Source organism: Neospora caninum, chromosome X (genome assembly GCF_000208865.1).
Source record: "Neospora caninum Liverpool complete genome, chromosome X".
NCBI classification, from domain to species: Eukaryota; Apicomplexa; class Conoidasida; order Eucoccidiorida; family Sarcocystidae; genus Neospora; species Neospora caninum.
The window spans coordinates 6563295-6577156 of record NC_018396.1 but is presented as its reverse complement, the minus strand read 5'-3'; the positions used below and the strand labels follow the sequence as shown (position 1 = coordinate 6577156).

Here is a 13862-nt window from a genome sequence, read left to right as displayed (position 1 = left end):
GGGGGGTCGGCGCAGCTGCTTGGACAGGTTCGGAAAACACCACCGGTGGAGAAAACCCAGGAGACTCCCGGGGATCTTCGAGGTCGCGTAACGCAGAGGCGGAAAAGTCGGCGCTTCCAAAAAACAAAACTGTTTCGGTTTCATGACCGGTCCAAGATCGCACGAGGAAGCCGTGCAGGTGCATTGAAAAAAAAGACAAAATTTTTCGCAAGCAGCCAAAACGGTCGTTGCATGCAGAAGACATGAGAGACTCCCGCGGCGGCCGGAAGCGGAAGAGACTGAAGAAAGAGTGACATCACCTGGCGAGAAAAACGTTCCCACTTCTCCGAACAACGCATGCCACTCTCTCTCGCGTTTATCCCTGCTGCTCTCCGCATGCACTCACAATCTTATACGTAGATAAAAAAAAACGCATGCAAAATGAATCGCCTCCTCTCCCTCGCTGTCCTTTTGTCGCATACGCAGTGAAACGCCAGCTCGGATTCTATATCCTCTCGCCTTTTCTGTTCGCCACAGTCCGAAGGCCCAAACGCCCCAGCAGCTTCGCCCTTCCCTTGTCACCGACCGTCTTTGACAGCGATGTCGACGAGCATCTCTCTTTCTCTCTCTTTTCTCCCTGTCCCTGTTTCCCTCTTCCTCTCTCTTCTGTCCTTTTCCCCCCACCCGTTCACCAGAGCACGGCACACTGCGGCTGTGTCTCTCTGCGCCTGACCTTGCGGAGCGCCCCTGGCTGCGGCCGCCGTCCGGGGCGCAGTCCCGATAAAGGAAAAAAAGAGCCGCAAGAACGGCAAGCGAACGCCATAGCGCTCACGGATCACTCCACCGCAAACCTAGGAACCACCCGGGAAGCGTACGGCGCTTTCTCTTTATTCGGCCCGTTCATAGAGACGGATGAAGTCTCTGGGCGTGGCGCCTTTGAAGACGCCCCGAACGCGGAAACCTGCGTCGAGGAGCGCCGCATGCGCCCGCTGCAGTGCGAGAGGCCAGTGGAGCGCCACGAGGCGCGGATCTTCTTCCCGCAGGCGATGGTGCGTCGCCTCGACTTCGACGAAGCGCAGCGAATCGCTGTACGCTCCGAGGAAGGCCAGCAAGTCGTCTCGAAACCGTCGCTCTTCCCTGCGCTCGCCGCCAATCACGTTCTCCCCGGGCACTTCCGGCCCGATGGCGATTCGGAGAAGAAGAAGCGACGGCGGGACCAGGTGCGGCGCACTCGCCTGCGGGCCCAGAACTGTGGCAGAAGGAAGAAGCGAGGACGAGTCGGAAAACGAGAGACAGCGCCAGTGGTCAAACCGCGACACGTCCAAAGTCCTGTCCTGTGCCGCTCTCGCCGCGGTGTCCTGTCTTTCCCCACTCGGCACCTTGTGACTCCCCTCCGATTCAGCCTGCATCGCGAGTTTCGAGGACTCGCGGTTCCCGTCGAGGTGCGAACCTGTCTCTGTCTCGAGAAGGTTGGGAGTTTTGGGCGTTGCCCACGCTTCGTGGTTGGACAGCGTTTCGGTCTCTGTCTGTCGCCTCTGCGCGGGTGAAACTGGGCCTTGCATGCGCAGCCTCGTCAGGCACCGCAGGAGGTTCCGGCCTCGACACTCAAGCGCCCCGTCGAGCGGAGACAGCCGGAAGTAGATTTCCACGCCGCGCCAACTTTCGCGGAGGACCGCGTCCAAACAAATCAGGACCAGCGCTTCTCTCTCCACGTCCCAGGGCCGAGTAAAACACCCCCCCGCGGGGCACGCACCGAGCACAAAACCCAACGGCAGCAAAGACCGAGACAAAGAGGACGAAGAGAAAGACGCGGAAGACGAGGAAGAGGAATGCGATAAGGAAGAGGCATGAGAGAAGGCAGGGTGCGAGGTGGAATCTGCACGGGAGAGAAAGGAGGAGAGGACAGAGGAAGCATCGCAGGAAGAGGGTGAAGGGACCGCACGGGAAAAAACCGATGGCGGCCCTGAGGCCGAATTGAGGAGGCTGACAGCGTGGTCGTAATCTGCGCCGTTGAGCAGCGAGAGGCGTGCGACTTCCTGCGCGGCTTCACTTTGTGGGTGCACGGGCGACGCCCCCCGCAGCCTTTCCTCTGCTCTTTTCTCGCTCCAAGCCGAGTCTTCTGCGCCGCGGGGCGCGCCGGAGTCAAACCCGTTCCAACTCTCAGCCACCGAGTTGCTCGGGTCCTCTGTCTCCGACTTCACCGGCCCCGGCCGCGCGTCTCCGTCGGGCTTCGCGCCACAGGCCCGCTCGCCCCGCTCCGCGCTTCGGGCGGCTTGGGCACCAGCCTGGAGCTCCGGCGACGAGACCAGCAACCGCAGCACAGGCAGCAACTCGGCCTGAACAGCTGCGCGTGCGCGACGCCCGCCTGGCGCCAGAAACTGGACAGAAGGCAGCAGCAGAGAAAACTCCGAAGAAAGACTGTGGCAACCGGAAGAAGAGGAACAAGAGAGAGAAGAGAGTGGACGCGGAGAAGGCGCAGAAAGAGCGTGCGGAAGAGGCCTCGATAAGGCAGGAAGAGGCGAGTGCGCGCGGCTGCGTTCGGGAAGCGAAGCGGCGCTTGACAGCTGAGAGTCGGCAGGCACGTGTTCTTCTGGTCGTCTCCGGGCTCGGCCCTCTGAGGATGCGTGGAACGGAAGAGAGTGCGCTGAAGAGGCCACCTGCGATTTGCTCACGTGGCAAGATTCCTGCTTTCGAATAGCGTGCGGCCGACACAGCCAGTGGAGGTACACCCGACTGCAGCGCTCCTGGCCCGGGTGATTCGCAACCGTGACGGTGTACGAGCAGCTGTCGAGGGCAAGTCGGCGGACCCAGCTGCGGCGGGGGAAGAGGCCATTCCGAATGGTGCACAAATCTGTCTCTTCGTCAGCGCCGTCGAGGGACGCCTCGCCGCCGTCGCTCGAGAGGAAAATCGGCAGGAAGAACCGCTGCGTCTCGTCGCTTGCCTCTCGCGAACCTCCCCCGCCTGCGGCGCTTCTCTCGCCGCTCGCCTCGAGACTCCGCCCGGTCTCCGCAGCGTCGCCAGCCCGTCCCGAGGACAGCAGGAGCAGTTTCTGTACCATCTCGGCGAGTGTATCGACACCGAGGAGCCGCGCCGAGAGCCGGATCCCACACGCGAAGTCGAAGGAGACGCGCTCCGTAGCGTGGGCGCTCTCTGCGACGTCGAGGAGACAGTTGGAAACCAGCGCCTCGTCGTCCAGGAGACAGCACACCGAGGAGAGCGACGAGAAACCGGCGCCTGGACCCACAGCCGTGACGCGTGCGAGGGCGAGACAGCGCCTGTCTGCCAGCCGGGATGCTTCCGTCTCCGTCCCACTCTCGGCCGAGTCCACCCAGCTTCTTCTCCTCTTTCGCAGCGCTTCGACCTTGTCAGCAGTCGCCAAAGAAATCCCCAAGACCGACGAAACCTGTGCGTCTCCTGGAGGCGCAAGACCATCGCTTTCGGACGCTGCCCCCGGTGTCTCCTCGCGTTCTCCCTCGCGTCTTCGCAGCCGACTCCCCGCCCTCTCCACGACGATCCCCGCCCTCTCCACGACGATCCCCGCCCCACCTATCCCCGCCGGTGCTGCTCCAGAGATCTCCACCGCAGCCGTGCCGATCTCTCCACGTGTCCCCACTGTCTCTCCACGTGTCCCTCCACGTGTCTCTCCACGTGTCTCGACTGTCTCTCCACGTGTCTCCACTGTCTTGTTTTCTGCCCTGTCGTCTCCCCGTGACGCCGCACAGTCCCCGCCCTCGCCACGCCTCTCCATCGGGCGTCTTCGCTTCCATTCACCCTCCTCTCTGGCCTCTCCTGTGTCTCCGTCCCTGTCTTTGCGGTCTTCTTCGTTGGTTTTTTGGGAGTTTAGCGCGTCTTGGTGCGCCTGCGTCTCCAAGTTGCGCGCTACCTCAAAGGCGTAGAAAAGGTCCGCATCGTCGGCAGCGACGACAACCTCGTGGAGGTTCCGGCAGCGCCGCAGCACGAGTCGCCACCACAGAATCGCCACGCCCAGCTGGCCGCCGCCACTGCATGCGTTTCGGGTGCACGCACCCGGCTGGGTCGAGAAAAAGCTGACGGAGGCGTCGCCGTCTCGGACGCGGCTCTGGCGCGGCGAGTCCCCGCGGGGCGTCGCGGGGTGAGACGCCCCGCGGGGACTGCCGTGTGCTTCCGATCCGCGCCCCAAAGACGGGCAGGGAGGCGAAGGACAGGACGGCAGAGAAGAAAGAGACTGCAGAGAAGGGAGAGAAGAGAGAGAAGGAAGAGAAGGAGAAAGTGAAGGAGAAACGGACGGAGACAGGGAAGAAGGAGACGTTACCGCACGGGAGATGCGGCCTCCCGACTCGAGAGCTTGGTGCGGCGAGGGGTCAGAGCCAGCGGGGTGCTGAAGAGTGCCGAGAAGCGCAGCCACCGGCGAGTCATCCGCTGCGAGAGGGTGCGACGGAGGGAGAAGCAACGCGCTGCCTCCGCCCCTCACGTCGAGGACCAGCCTCTCCAGATTCGGAAGCGCCGCAAAAATGCTGTCGGCGTACAGGAGCCAGTCAAAAGGCTGCGACGGAGAGACAACGATGTGAGGGATAGAAGAACCCAGCGAAGACGGCGCAGACGCGCCCGGAGAGGAGGACGAAAGCGAGGGGGAGGAGGAAGCAGCAAACGAAGGAGAGGAAGAAGAGAAAGAAGAGGAAGCCGACGGAGAGGAAGAAGAGAAGGAAGAGGAAGAGGAAGGAGAGGAAGGAGAGAAAGACGAGAAAGAAGAGGAGGCCGACGGAGAGGAAGACGAAAAGGACGGACAGGAAGCCGGGAAAGACGAGAACGCGGGAGCATCGGCTTGGTCCCTTGCAGCCATCGAGGGAGGCAGTCCCGCGTGGTAAGGCCCAGGACTCGGATGGCCCTGCCACTGCGACACGAAGGTCGTGCGGTCTTGGCGTCTCTCGGCGATTTCTCTTCGTCCCTCCCCGCGAGGGTCACCTCCCTCCTGTCCAGGAAGCGCTGAACAGGCTGACTCGGCGCCGAGTCCAGGCACTCTGTGCCCGCCCTCAGTTCGACTCGCCTCGACTGTGTGTCCACCCGGGAAGCGCATGCGCGCGGCGCCGCCTGGAAGCCGATCCGCCCCTGCACTCGCCTCACACACGCCCACTGCATGGGGATTTCCCTCGGGGCTTCTCAGCTGGCCGGGCACCCCCTCCCGAGGGTTCGGGCCGCCGTGGTGGAGGCTCGTTCGCTGTCGGGCAAAGGCGGAAGCGGGTACGCCAAAATGCGCCCCCGAGGACGTCGACGAATCCTTCTTCTCGCCGCACCCGAAATTGAGGGCGACCGCAGGGTCCGAGACCACGAGCTCGAGGGTGGTGCATGCGCTGAGGCGCGGCGCCTGCGCGTGCGCCGTGTGAGGCGCAGTGAGCGCGACGAGCCAGTAGACGCTCCACGTGCCCGAGAGGACGAGGCGCTCGAGGCGCGGGAAGAAGAAGGCTTCGAGGCCTTCCTCGCCGGCGGGGGGCGAGGGGAGAAGGCGGAACGCGGACGAGGAGGAAGGTCCGCCGCGATGCATTGGGTCGGGGAAGGGGTCCGTGTGGATTTCGCAGTTCCGGAGAGAGCGGCTGTTTCGGAAGATCAGTTCGGAGACAGCCTTCACGTCGGACATCGCCTGCGCCCCTTCCATGTGGCACACGACGTCGCGGAGGTCTGCGTGCGAGGCGATGACTCCCCGCCAGAAAGGGAGGCAGGCGAGTTTCGACGCGGAGCCCGCCGTGGACGACCAGCTACTCCACCAGCGTCTCTTCAGCACGACGGCGCCGCACACGGAGAGCGACTCCCTCTTCTCCACGAGGCTCTTCAGCTGGCGGCAGACGCCGCGGAGACGCGCCAAGTCGTTCAGCGTCAGACACTCCAGCAGCCGCCGCCCGCACGCGCCGGGCTCCTGCGCCTCCAGCAGAGACACCAGAGACAGTTGGGGCGCGCAGAGACAGGGCCGAGCTGGAGCGAGAGCGGCCGCGCGCGACGGAAGCGACTCGTCAGAGAGTGGAGCTGACGGAGGGAACGAAGAGGACGGCGAAGATGCGGAAGAGAGAGAGGGCGGAAGAGGTGAAGAAGAAAGGGAGGACGACGCGACAACATGGTTGACCGGGAGGGGACACGACGGCGGAGACCAGAGAGGCGGGGGCTGCGCCAGAGGCAGAAGGTAAACGTCGCCCCGAGGGAGTGTCGAAACACCTGACGCCGCGGTGGGGGACTCGCGGGCGCATGCAGCGAGGAGGGCCGGCGACCGAGGCGCAGAAAACGGAGAGTCCGACAGCGACGTACCTGCGTCAGACCCGTCGCAGCCTGGAGACGAAGAGGCAGGAACGCGATCCATTTCGGACAGAGACGCAAAAGAACCAGAAAGTCAGGCTCGAGCTCCAGAGGACCGACACGTCTTTGCTGTCGCATCGATCGCCTCCATCCTTGTCACCACCTGCTTCCCCTTCTCTCTCTGCTCTCGCCGCCTCGTCAAACGCCCTTTCGGCCCTCCTGTCTCGCGTTCAGTGTCGTTATGTGCGCCGCTTTATACGTCTCTCTTGGAGTGTCTCCTTTGTCTCCGTCTCTCTTCTCGTCCTTCTTCTCCCTTGGGCGTTGCCCCGCCGACGGGCCCTCCAGAGGCTGCGGGACAGCCCGCGTCTGCCGACCCTCCAGGAAAGAGACAAAACGAAAAAGCGAAAACGAAGAAAGACGGGCGAAAAGAGAAGGGTCATATAAAAGCCGTGGGAGTCAGCTGTGTTCTTCGTTGCCTGGCGGTCCTCGGGCCGATTGACAAGATACGCGAGACAGCCGACGGAAAAGAGAAACGCGCGAAAAGGGACTGCGCGAGAGGAAAGGCGAGGAAAGATGAGCACTTCCCTGCTGCGGGGTACGGAGCAGAAAGGCGTCCACCCGTGGGGCTGCCACTTTGGAGAAGAAAAAAGATCGCGACAAAAAAGACGACGAACGCTTCGCCCGCCAACGAGCGGACTCCTGCTTGGACCTTCCTACCTGAAAGGCCGCGGGAAAACGCGCCTAGACACGGCGACACGCGCGGCGCGGAAGAAAAACCAAAGAGAGACAAGAACGAGAAGAAGCCGAGACAAGAAACGACGAAAGGAAGCGGGAAAACGGGAGGGGACGAAGGGGAAAGAACGGAGAGCAAGGTGAGTATCGAACAGCCACGATGGGAGTCTCCGTTTTTCTCGTCAGCTTTTCTTCTTTCCGTCACATCAGGAAGAATGACGAGAAGAGAGGAAACAAGGCATTGTCCACGGCCGCGGAATCGCAAATGCGCTTCTCTTCCGAGCCCCGACACATGCGAAAAGAGAGAGAACCTGGGAGCGAGTTAGGGCGGCCAGCCGTGAGGGCCAGAGACCAGGACACCCCACACGAAGGCGCGCCTTCTCCGTGCGTCTCTGCTTCGCGCTCCTCCTCGTGGGGGCGGCGACCGAGAAAAACGTGGAAAGAAGAACCCAAACAAAAATATACTGCGTTCGTTTTGAGGGGCGAACCGGAGACCGAGTGAACCGTTGAGGACCGCAGAATCGCAGGATCCGTTGAAAGCGCGACCGATGCGCAGACACGAACGTTTTCTGGCAGCTCGCCTCTTTCTTCAGTTGAAGCGCGAAGGGGATTGCGGCCGTGCAGATAGCACACACCGACGTGCCAATGAACTGTAGAACGTGGAGGACATGCAAAGACGCATCACCCGAGACATTACGCTTTCAAGTTGACATGTCCATGTTGAAGATTTCTGGGGACAGGAATCCACGGTCGCCACCGCTGCGGCGCCTTGTCTCTTCCTCCATTGGGAACAGACTCTCGTTTCTTTTCTCTGCGGGCGAAAACATCCTCTCCTCTCCGCGAAAAGCGCTTGTTCGCTCGTAACCAGTCTAGCGCACGGCTGTGGACGGACAGGAACCCGCGCCCCACAATCACCAGTACTTAGGCCCACACTCCCTCTTCCTCTCCCTTTTCCTCTCTCTTTCTCTTCGCTCTCCTCTCCCTTTTCCTCTCTCTTTTCCTCTGCTTCGAGGCATTTCCGCTTTCGCATTTGTAGACGCTGAGGGCCGATCTCGTGCCTCGGCGCGCGAGCGTTAGAGACACCGCCGCAGGCCTTCACAGCCTCGCACGTCACGTGTCGCCATCTTTCAAGGAAAAACGAAAATCAACGAAGGAAAAAGAGAGAGGCACGCAAGAAAAGAGGGGACAGGAAACTGAAAAAACGGAAACAAAAGTAGAGGGAAAAGAAGAAGAAAAGGAGTCAAGGGCCAACAGAGGAAGAGGGAAAAGACGAAATGGATGAGAAGAGCGAACGAGGGAGACACCTTGGAATCTTCAAAAGGGCCGTCCACGAAGAGAGAGTTCGTCTCTCATGATTCCAGGAGTCAACATTGGAAAAAGGGAAAACTTCCCCAAAAAGACCTGAGGTTAGGAGCAGGCAACCGCTCTTTGCGGAAGTGTCGTTTTGTCTCCAGAAGCGACGGACAAAGCTCTGCTAAAAGCTGATTCCTCCCTGATCGCGGGCTCTCTCCTCCCTGGGCCTCGAAAACTTCTCCAAAAAGAACCTGCGCGTTGTGTCGCCCTCGCTCTCCTCTCTCCCGGTTCTTTCCTCTTGTTCTCTGTCTCTTCTGAGCGTCGACAGACTCGAGCACTCGACCGCGCGCGCCCGCAGCGAGACACGTCGGCGTTTGCGGCCTCCACAGAAAGGAGAAAAGGACATCAAACCAGAGCGGAAAGAAGAAAAAGGAAACAAGAAGAGAGAGATGAAAGAGAAAGAGAGGAGGAGAGGAAGACGAAGCTGCCTCGCCGTTTCGCGACACCGAGCCTGGTTTCCCTGTGCAGATACACTTGAAACGGTGGTCTCGTAAGAGAGAAGGGAAAGGCGAGTATGATGGAAAAAGGAAGAAACTGCGTCGGGATTGACGCTCAGTGAGGACTTGCAACTTTTCCCCAGCTCTCGCGGCTTCTTAACGCCGGCGTCTCCCTTCTTTCGCTTCTCTCGATGTGTTTCGCAGGCACGCGGTAATTTGAAAAGTTCGCAAAGTTAGCGCGTAAAAAGGGCCTTGCATGCACTGTCGCCGTTCAACATCAGCAAAGGCAAGAAGAGGGCGCGAGAGAGACCGAGCGGAACATTCTTGCTGCGTCCCTCCGCTTCAAAAAGAAGCCTCGTGTCCCCCGCCTTCTCCCGTTTCCTCTCCTCTTCACGACGCAAGACACGAGGGCTGCGCTTTCTCTCTTCCAAAGCAAGGTTTCTCGTAAAAACCCTCGGCCTTTGTGCATCCTTCCGCCTTAAAGAAGAGTCGGTGGGATCACACACAGACCCGCTGCTTGTCTCGAAAGTGCGCGGCGTGAATCGCTTGCGATTTTCTTAACCGCGTTCGGGCGAATGCACGTGGTGAAAAGAGAACGTGGCCTCTTCACTTTCTCCCTGTTGTTGTTTTCTCTTCTTCTGTGACCGTCCTCTTCCGCGTCGCGGCACTCCTGGACAGAATCCCGCGGGCTCGGTCTTTTTGCGCTTTTCGCTTTGCCTCAGACGCGCCTGACGTCTGGGGAGCCGTCCCTGTCCGTTCGCCTTCGATTCTAACTCCACTTTGCTCGTTTGTGGCTTCCTGTCTCTCTTCAAGAAAGCAACAGATTTTCACTTGTGTGCAACTGGCAACACGTGAAAGCGAATCGAAAAACGCGTCGCCGATTCCAGTCAGCCATCTCCGCACACACTCCGTCCGTTCTCTCTTGTTCTCTCCCTTTTAATCTCTCCCTTGATCTCCCCCTTGATCTCCCCCTTAATCTTTTTCTTTATCTCCCCATTCATCTCCACCTATACTCTCTCTGTTTCTCGCTGTCGTTGCCACGCCGCCTCTCCGTTCTCGGTTGTCCTTTTCCTCGCTCCTTTTTTTCGACGCTTTCTCGTCTCTCTCTTTCTGCGTTCTTCTGCGGGTCTTTCTCCTTCCGTTCTCGCTAGCCGAGATGGGGTTCCACTTCCAGCAGTACATCGCGATGGCCGGGCGCGCCATCAACCCCGTTCAGTGGACGCGAACGTGGAAAAAAATGGAAGGAAAATCCGCGACTGAAGTCTACCGAAGCGCGCTCGACTGGACGAACAACCAGTTTGCACAGATCTCCCGCGCGTGCGTCAAACTCCCACCAAACATCGATCCGCACGTCTCTCCACCGAGCCGCATATATATATATATATGTTGATTATGTGTATTGCCGCTGGTTCTTTATGTTCATGTGTCTCCCGCGGAGTGTGTCTATTTAAACTCTCGCCGCGTAGATCTCTATGGCTGAAGCCATATATATCTGGAGATTCTGGAGCAGATGCTTCACTTATTTACATCCGTCTCTATGTACAAATATAGTTATACTTGACTGTAGAAAAGGGGGGATGTGTGTCGGTGGAGTTGTGCGTTTGCCGATGCAAGAACAAAGCCTACACATCTGGACGCCAAACTTGGGAACAAAGTGGAAACATCGGTTCTTTTTTCATGTTTCTCGCAGAACCCTTCTTGATTTACACAGACCTATATATGTAAATATGCATATATGTATGTATATATATATATATATATGCACAGTTGTGTATGGACATGAGGGCGTCTTTTGCCGTTTAAGACGGAGGCGTGAGAAGGCGTCGCTAACGGGAGAGAGTTGCGCTTTTCGCCTTGTTTTCAGATCGCAGTACCGCGCTTGGTGGTGGGCCAACCCTCTCGGGATGGGGCTCGTCCTCTACGGCACGTACAAAGCGTGGCACATGATCTACATGGTTCGGAAGCAAAAGAAAAGTAAGTTTTACCAGACTCCCCCCTACCTTCAGTCACGCACACACTGGCGAACAGAAAGTGCTTAATTACACATCCACATACATTTTTATATATCTGTTTAGGGTTGTATAGTAGAAAAACACAGTCACATGTAGATACAAACATCCATATATATATATATATATATATATATATATATACATAAATATGGAATGTACATTTGGAAGTTTATGCGTAACGTGGGAGAGGGATTGTATTTAGGAGGACTGACGCTTCTCAAAGGAAGTAGAAAGAAGAAGCGCGTTTTAACGACGGGAAGGTGAAGACGGCTAAATGGAGAGACGGCGAGGAGGGGCGTGCGGGGTGCCGAGAGAGAAACAAACAGAAAACGAACTCGCGGCGAGGAGAGAAGAACGAGCGCAGAGAGGACGGAAGGAGAGGGAGAAACGGCGTAAGACAGAAGACCAGAGAAAGATGAAAGGAGGGAGATTTTTGAGAAGGCGCGTGGCAGCGAAGTGAGAGAGAGAAACCCGGAAAGTGAGTGCGGGGAGAAGAACTGAAATGACAGAACGTTCGCGTGAACAGGCAACCTCTTTTACTTTCTGGTTTTTCGTTGTGCAAAAATGGATGATTTTTTTTTCAGCTGCGCAACTTGTGGCTGCTGCCTACGGCCAAGGCGGTCAGTGGCTTAACCCTGTTCCTCGATGAGATTGGAACTTGCCTCTTTTCACGTGCAATTCGTGATGGTCTTCAATCCTGCAAAAACTCCGAGAACCCAAGAAGTGACGCGCCCTCGCCACTGAGGAATTGCCTACTTCATAAATATACATATATACGCATGCATGTTTGTGTATCTGTATGTACCTAGAGGCGTGGATGTACAGTCCTCTCCGTGTTGATAGGCGTGAACATGTGGCCATCTCTCGATATATATATATATATATATATATGTATAATTATGTATATAGTTTTGCATATATATATATATATATATACATATATAGGTCGGTATATGTAGAATCATGCAGTGACTGGAAGAGGGGGTTTTCTTTGGGGAGTTTGCGGTGTAGGGACATTTCTGATCCCAAGAAACAGAGCTGAGGTGAGGCTTCAAGGGGGAGTGGGGGTGCCTGGCGCCTGCGTGCATGCAAAACGGGCGTGTGCTTCGTCCTCAGTTTTTGCGTCTCAAAACTGGCCGCGCAGTTTGCACCTGAAGCCGCCTGGTGGAACGCGAACGTGACGACGTTGAAATGCCAGAAAAAGGCGGACTCTTGCCCTCAGTTTTCCTCGCAACAAACTGCATGCAGCGACATGCCCATACAGCAGGCTCTCAAACCCGAGCCGCATCCAGCAACCTCTCGGACTCAATTCCAAAAACACATACACCCTCTTCTATCCTTATTTATATATAATTATATTCGGAAATAAACGTGTATACAAAACAATGCATAAGCGTAGACATCTATATCCATGAAAATATATTTACATAGATGTATATGCATATCTAGCTTCAAACCTCCATATAGATGAGTATTTGCAGATATATGTATATACTAAACCCTAAAGCATATATATATATATATATATATATATATATATGTGCATGTTTATAGTGTAGGATGGTATGTGGGGAGAGTCGATTTGGTAGTCAGATTTTGCTGACTCATGGAGGGGAAGGCCGTCGAGAAGGCGCGTCTCTCATATCTGCGTTTGGAGAGAGTCCTCTGAAGGAGAACGGAAAGAGCCTGCGAATGTTCGCTAGAGTGTGGCTGCATGCGGTTGCAGGCACTGGCCGCATTCTCAAGCAGCCGTGCAGAAGCCCGAGAGAGCTGAAACAATGGGGTACTTTGAGAGTGATATCGAGGGCCGAACGGCAGTGGCGAGGGACGCGCACGGCCCCCAAGGGCGCGGGAGAGGTCGAAAAGAAAATTTGAAAAGAGACGGTTTTTTCACGCTGCGCGTTTCGATTCACGGCGGATTTTTGTTTTCCGCATTTGCCTCACAAAGACAAAACCACACTGCGACGACCTCACGCGTTTTCAAGTGAGACGCATCTACCTGAAACTCCCCTTTCTCTCTCTTCTCTCTTCTGTCTCTTCTCTCTTCTGTCTCTTCTCTTCGCCTGTCTTTATCTTTTTCGCCTCCCCGTTGATTCTCTGCGTCCACAACCTTGCATCCTTCCTTTTCTCTGTGCGTCTCTCCTTCTCGCCTCTGTTTTGTGGGGGCGTCAGGTGTCTTCTTCCGCCACGTTCCCGTCGCCAGGTTCACGATTCCCGTTCAAATCCTCCCTTCTTCCACTGCTGTCTCCGTGTGTCTGTAGTGTTCCTGCGTCTATGTCTCGGCCAACTCCGCAGCTTCATCTTCCGGTTCTTCGTCGCTGCTCTCATCGCCTGAGCTGAGCACCTGAATCAGCTGTCGGCACCCTGGCCCCCGTGCCCAGCCTTCGTCGTCGGCGCTCGCCTCGCCGAGCGTCTTCAGGCGTTGCTCCAACGCCTTCTGCTCCAGCAAAAACCGCACGGGATCCGCCAAGGAGTTCGCGACAGCATCCTAAAAGCAGGCAGACACACACCGAGAGGACACGCGCAAAAGACCCTGGCGTCTGGCGTGCATCACCGCGCTCACTCAGCCGCCTGCGTAAAAACGCACCATTTATCCGTCTTTCGGTGTTGCCTTCAATCTTCACATATCTGTGAAGGCAGCTCCATCTACAGAGCTACACTACATACTTGTAGACCCAAACAACTCTATCTCTATACACCTTGCAAATCATCCCCCAACGTCCACCTCCCTCTACATATACATATATCTGGAAATGTGTGTGGATATAATCCTACTTCTGACCATCGCTCTCATAGGAATCGACTGACATGGTTGGTTTAACATCTCTGCATGCCTGTCCCTCTACTGGCCGAAACGCTTGGCTGTGTTAGTATCACGAGCGCTGCGTCTTGACGCACCTCCTGCGCATGCAGATTCACGCCGCTGTCAACGACAGGGATATTGAGCTCTCTCAAACTCTCCTCTGGGGGAATGTCGCCATTAACATCGAAGACGCCCAGATGCAGTTCTGTCCGAGACCAAACGAAAGCGCGAACGGGGTGAGATTTTCTTACACCTTCCTTCGCCTTTTGCGTCCCCCCCCCCCCCAC

At 57.1% G+C, this 13862-nt stretch overlaps 2 protein-coding genes across 2 annotated transcripts; one reads left to right on the top strand and one right to left on the bottom strand.

Moving 5' to 3' along the window:
• Positions 1–866: 866 nt before the first annotated feature.
• NCLIV_052520 (conserved hypothetical protein) lies at positions 867–6302 on the bottom strand (the record flags this gene model as incomplete). The annotated part of the gene is made up of 1 exon (XM_003884805.1): positions 867–6302. The coding sequence occupies one exon, from the start codon at positions 6300–6302 to the stop codon at positions 867–869; it is 5436 nt and encodes a 1811-aa protein (XP_003884854.1).
• Positions 6303–9916: 3614 nt separating this feature from the next.
• On the top strand, positions 9917–11421 carry NCLIV_052510 (hypothetical protein; the record flags this gene model as incomplete). Its single annotated transcript, XM_003884804.1, has 3 exons — positions 9917–10077; positions 10625–10734; positions 11357–11421. 3 exons carry the CDS (start codon positions 9917–9919, stop codon positions 11419–11421), a joined length of 336 nt encoding a protein of 111 aa, XP_003884853.1.
• Between the last annotated feature and the right edge of the window lie 2441 nt (positions 11422–13862).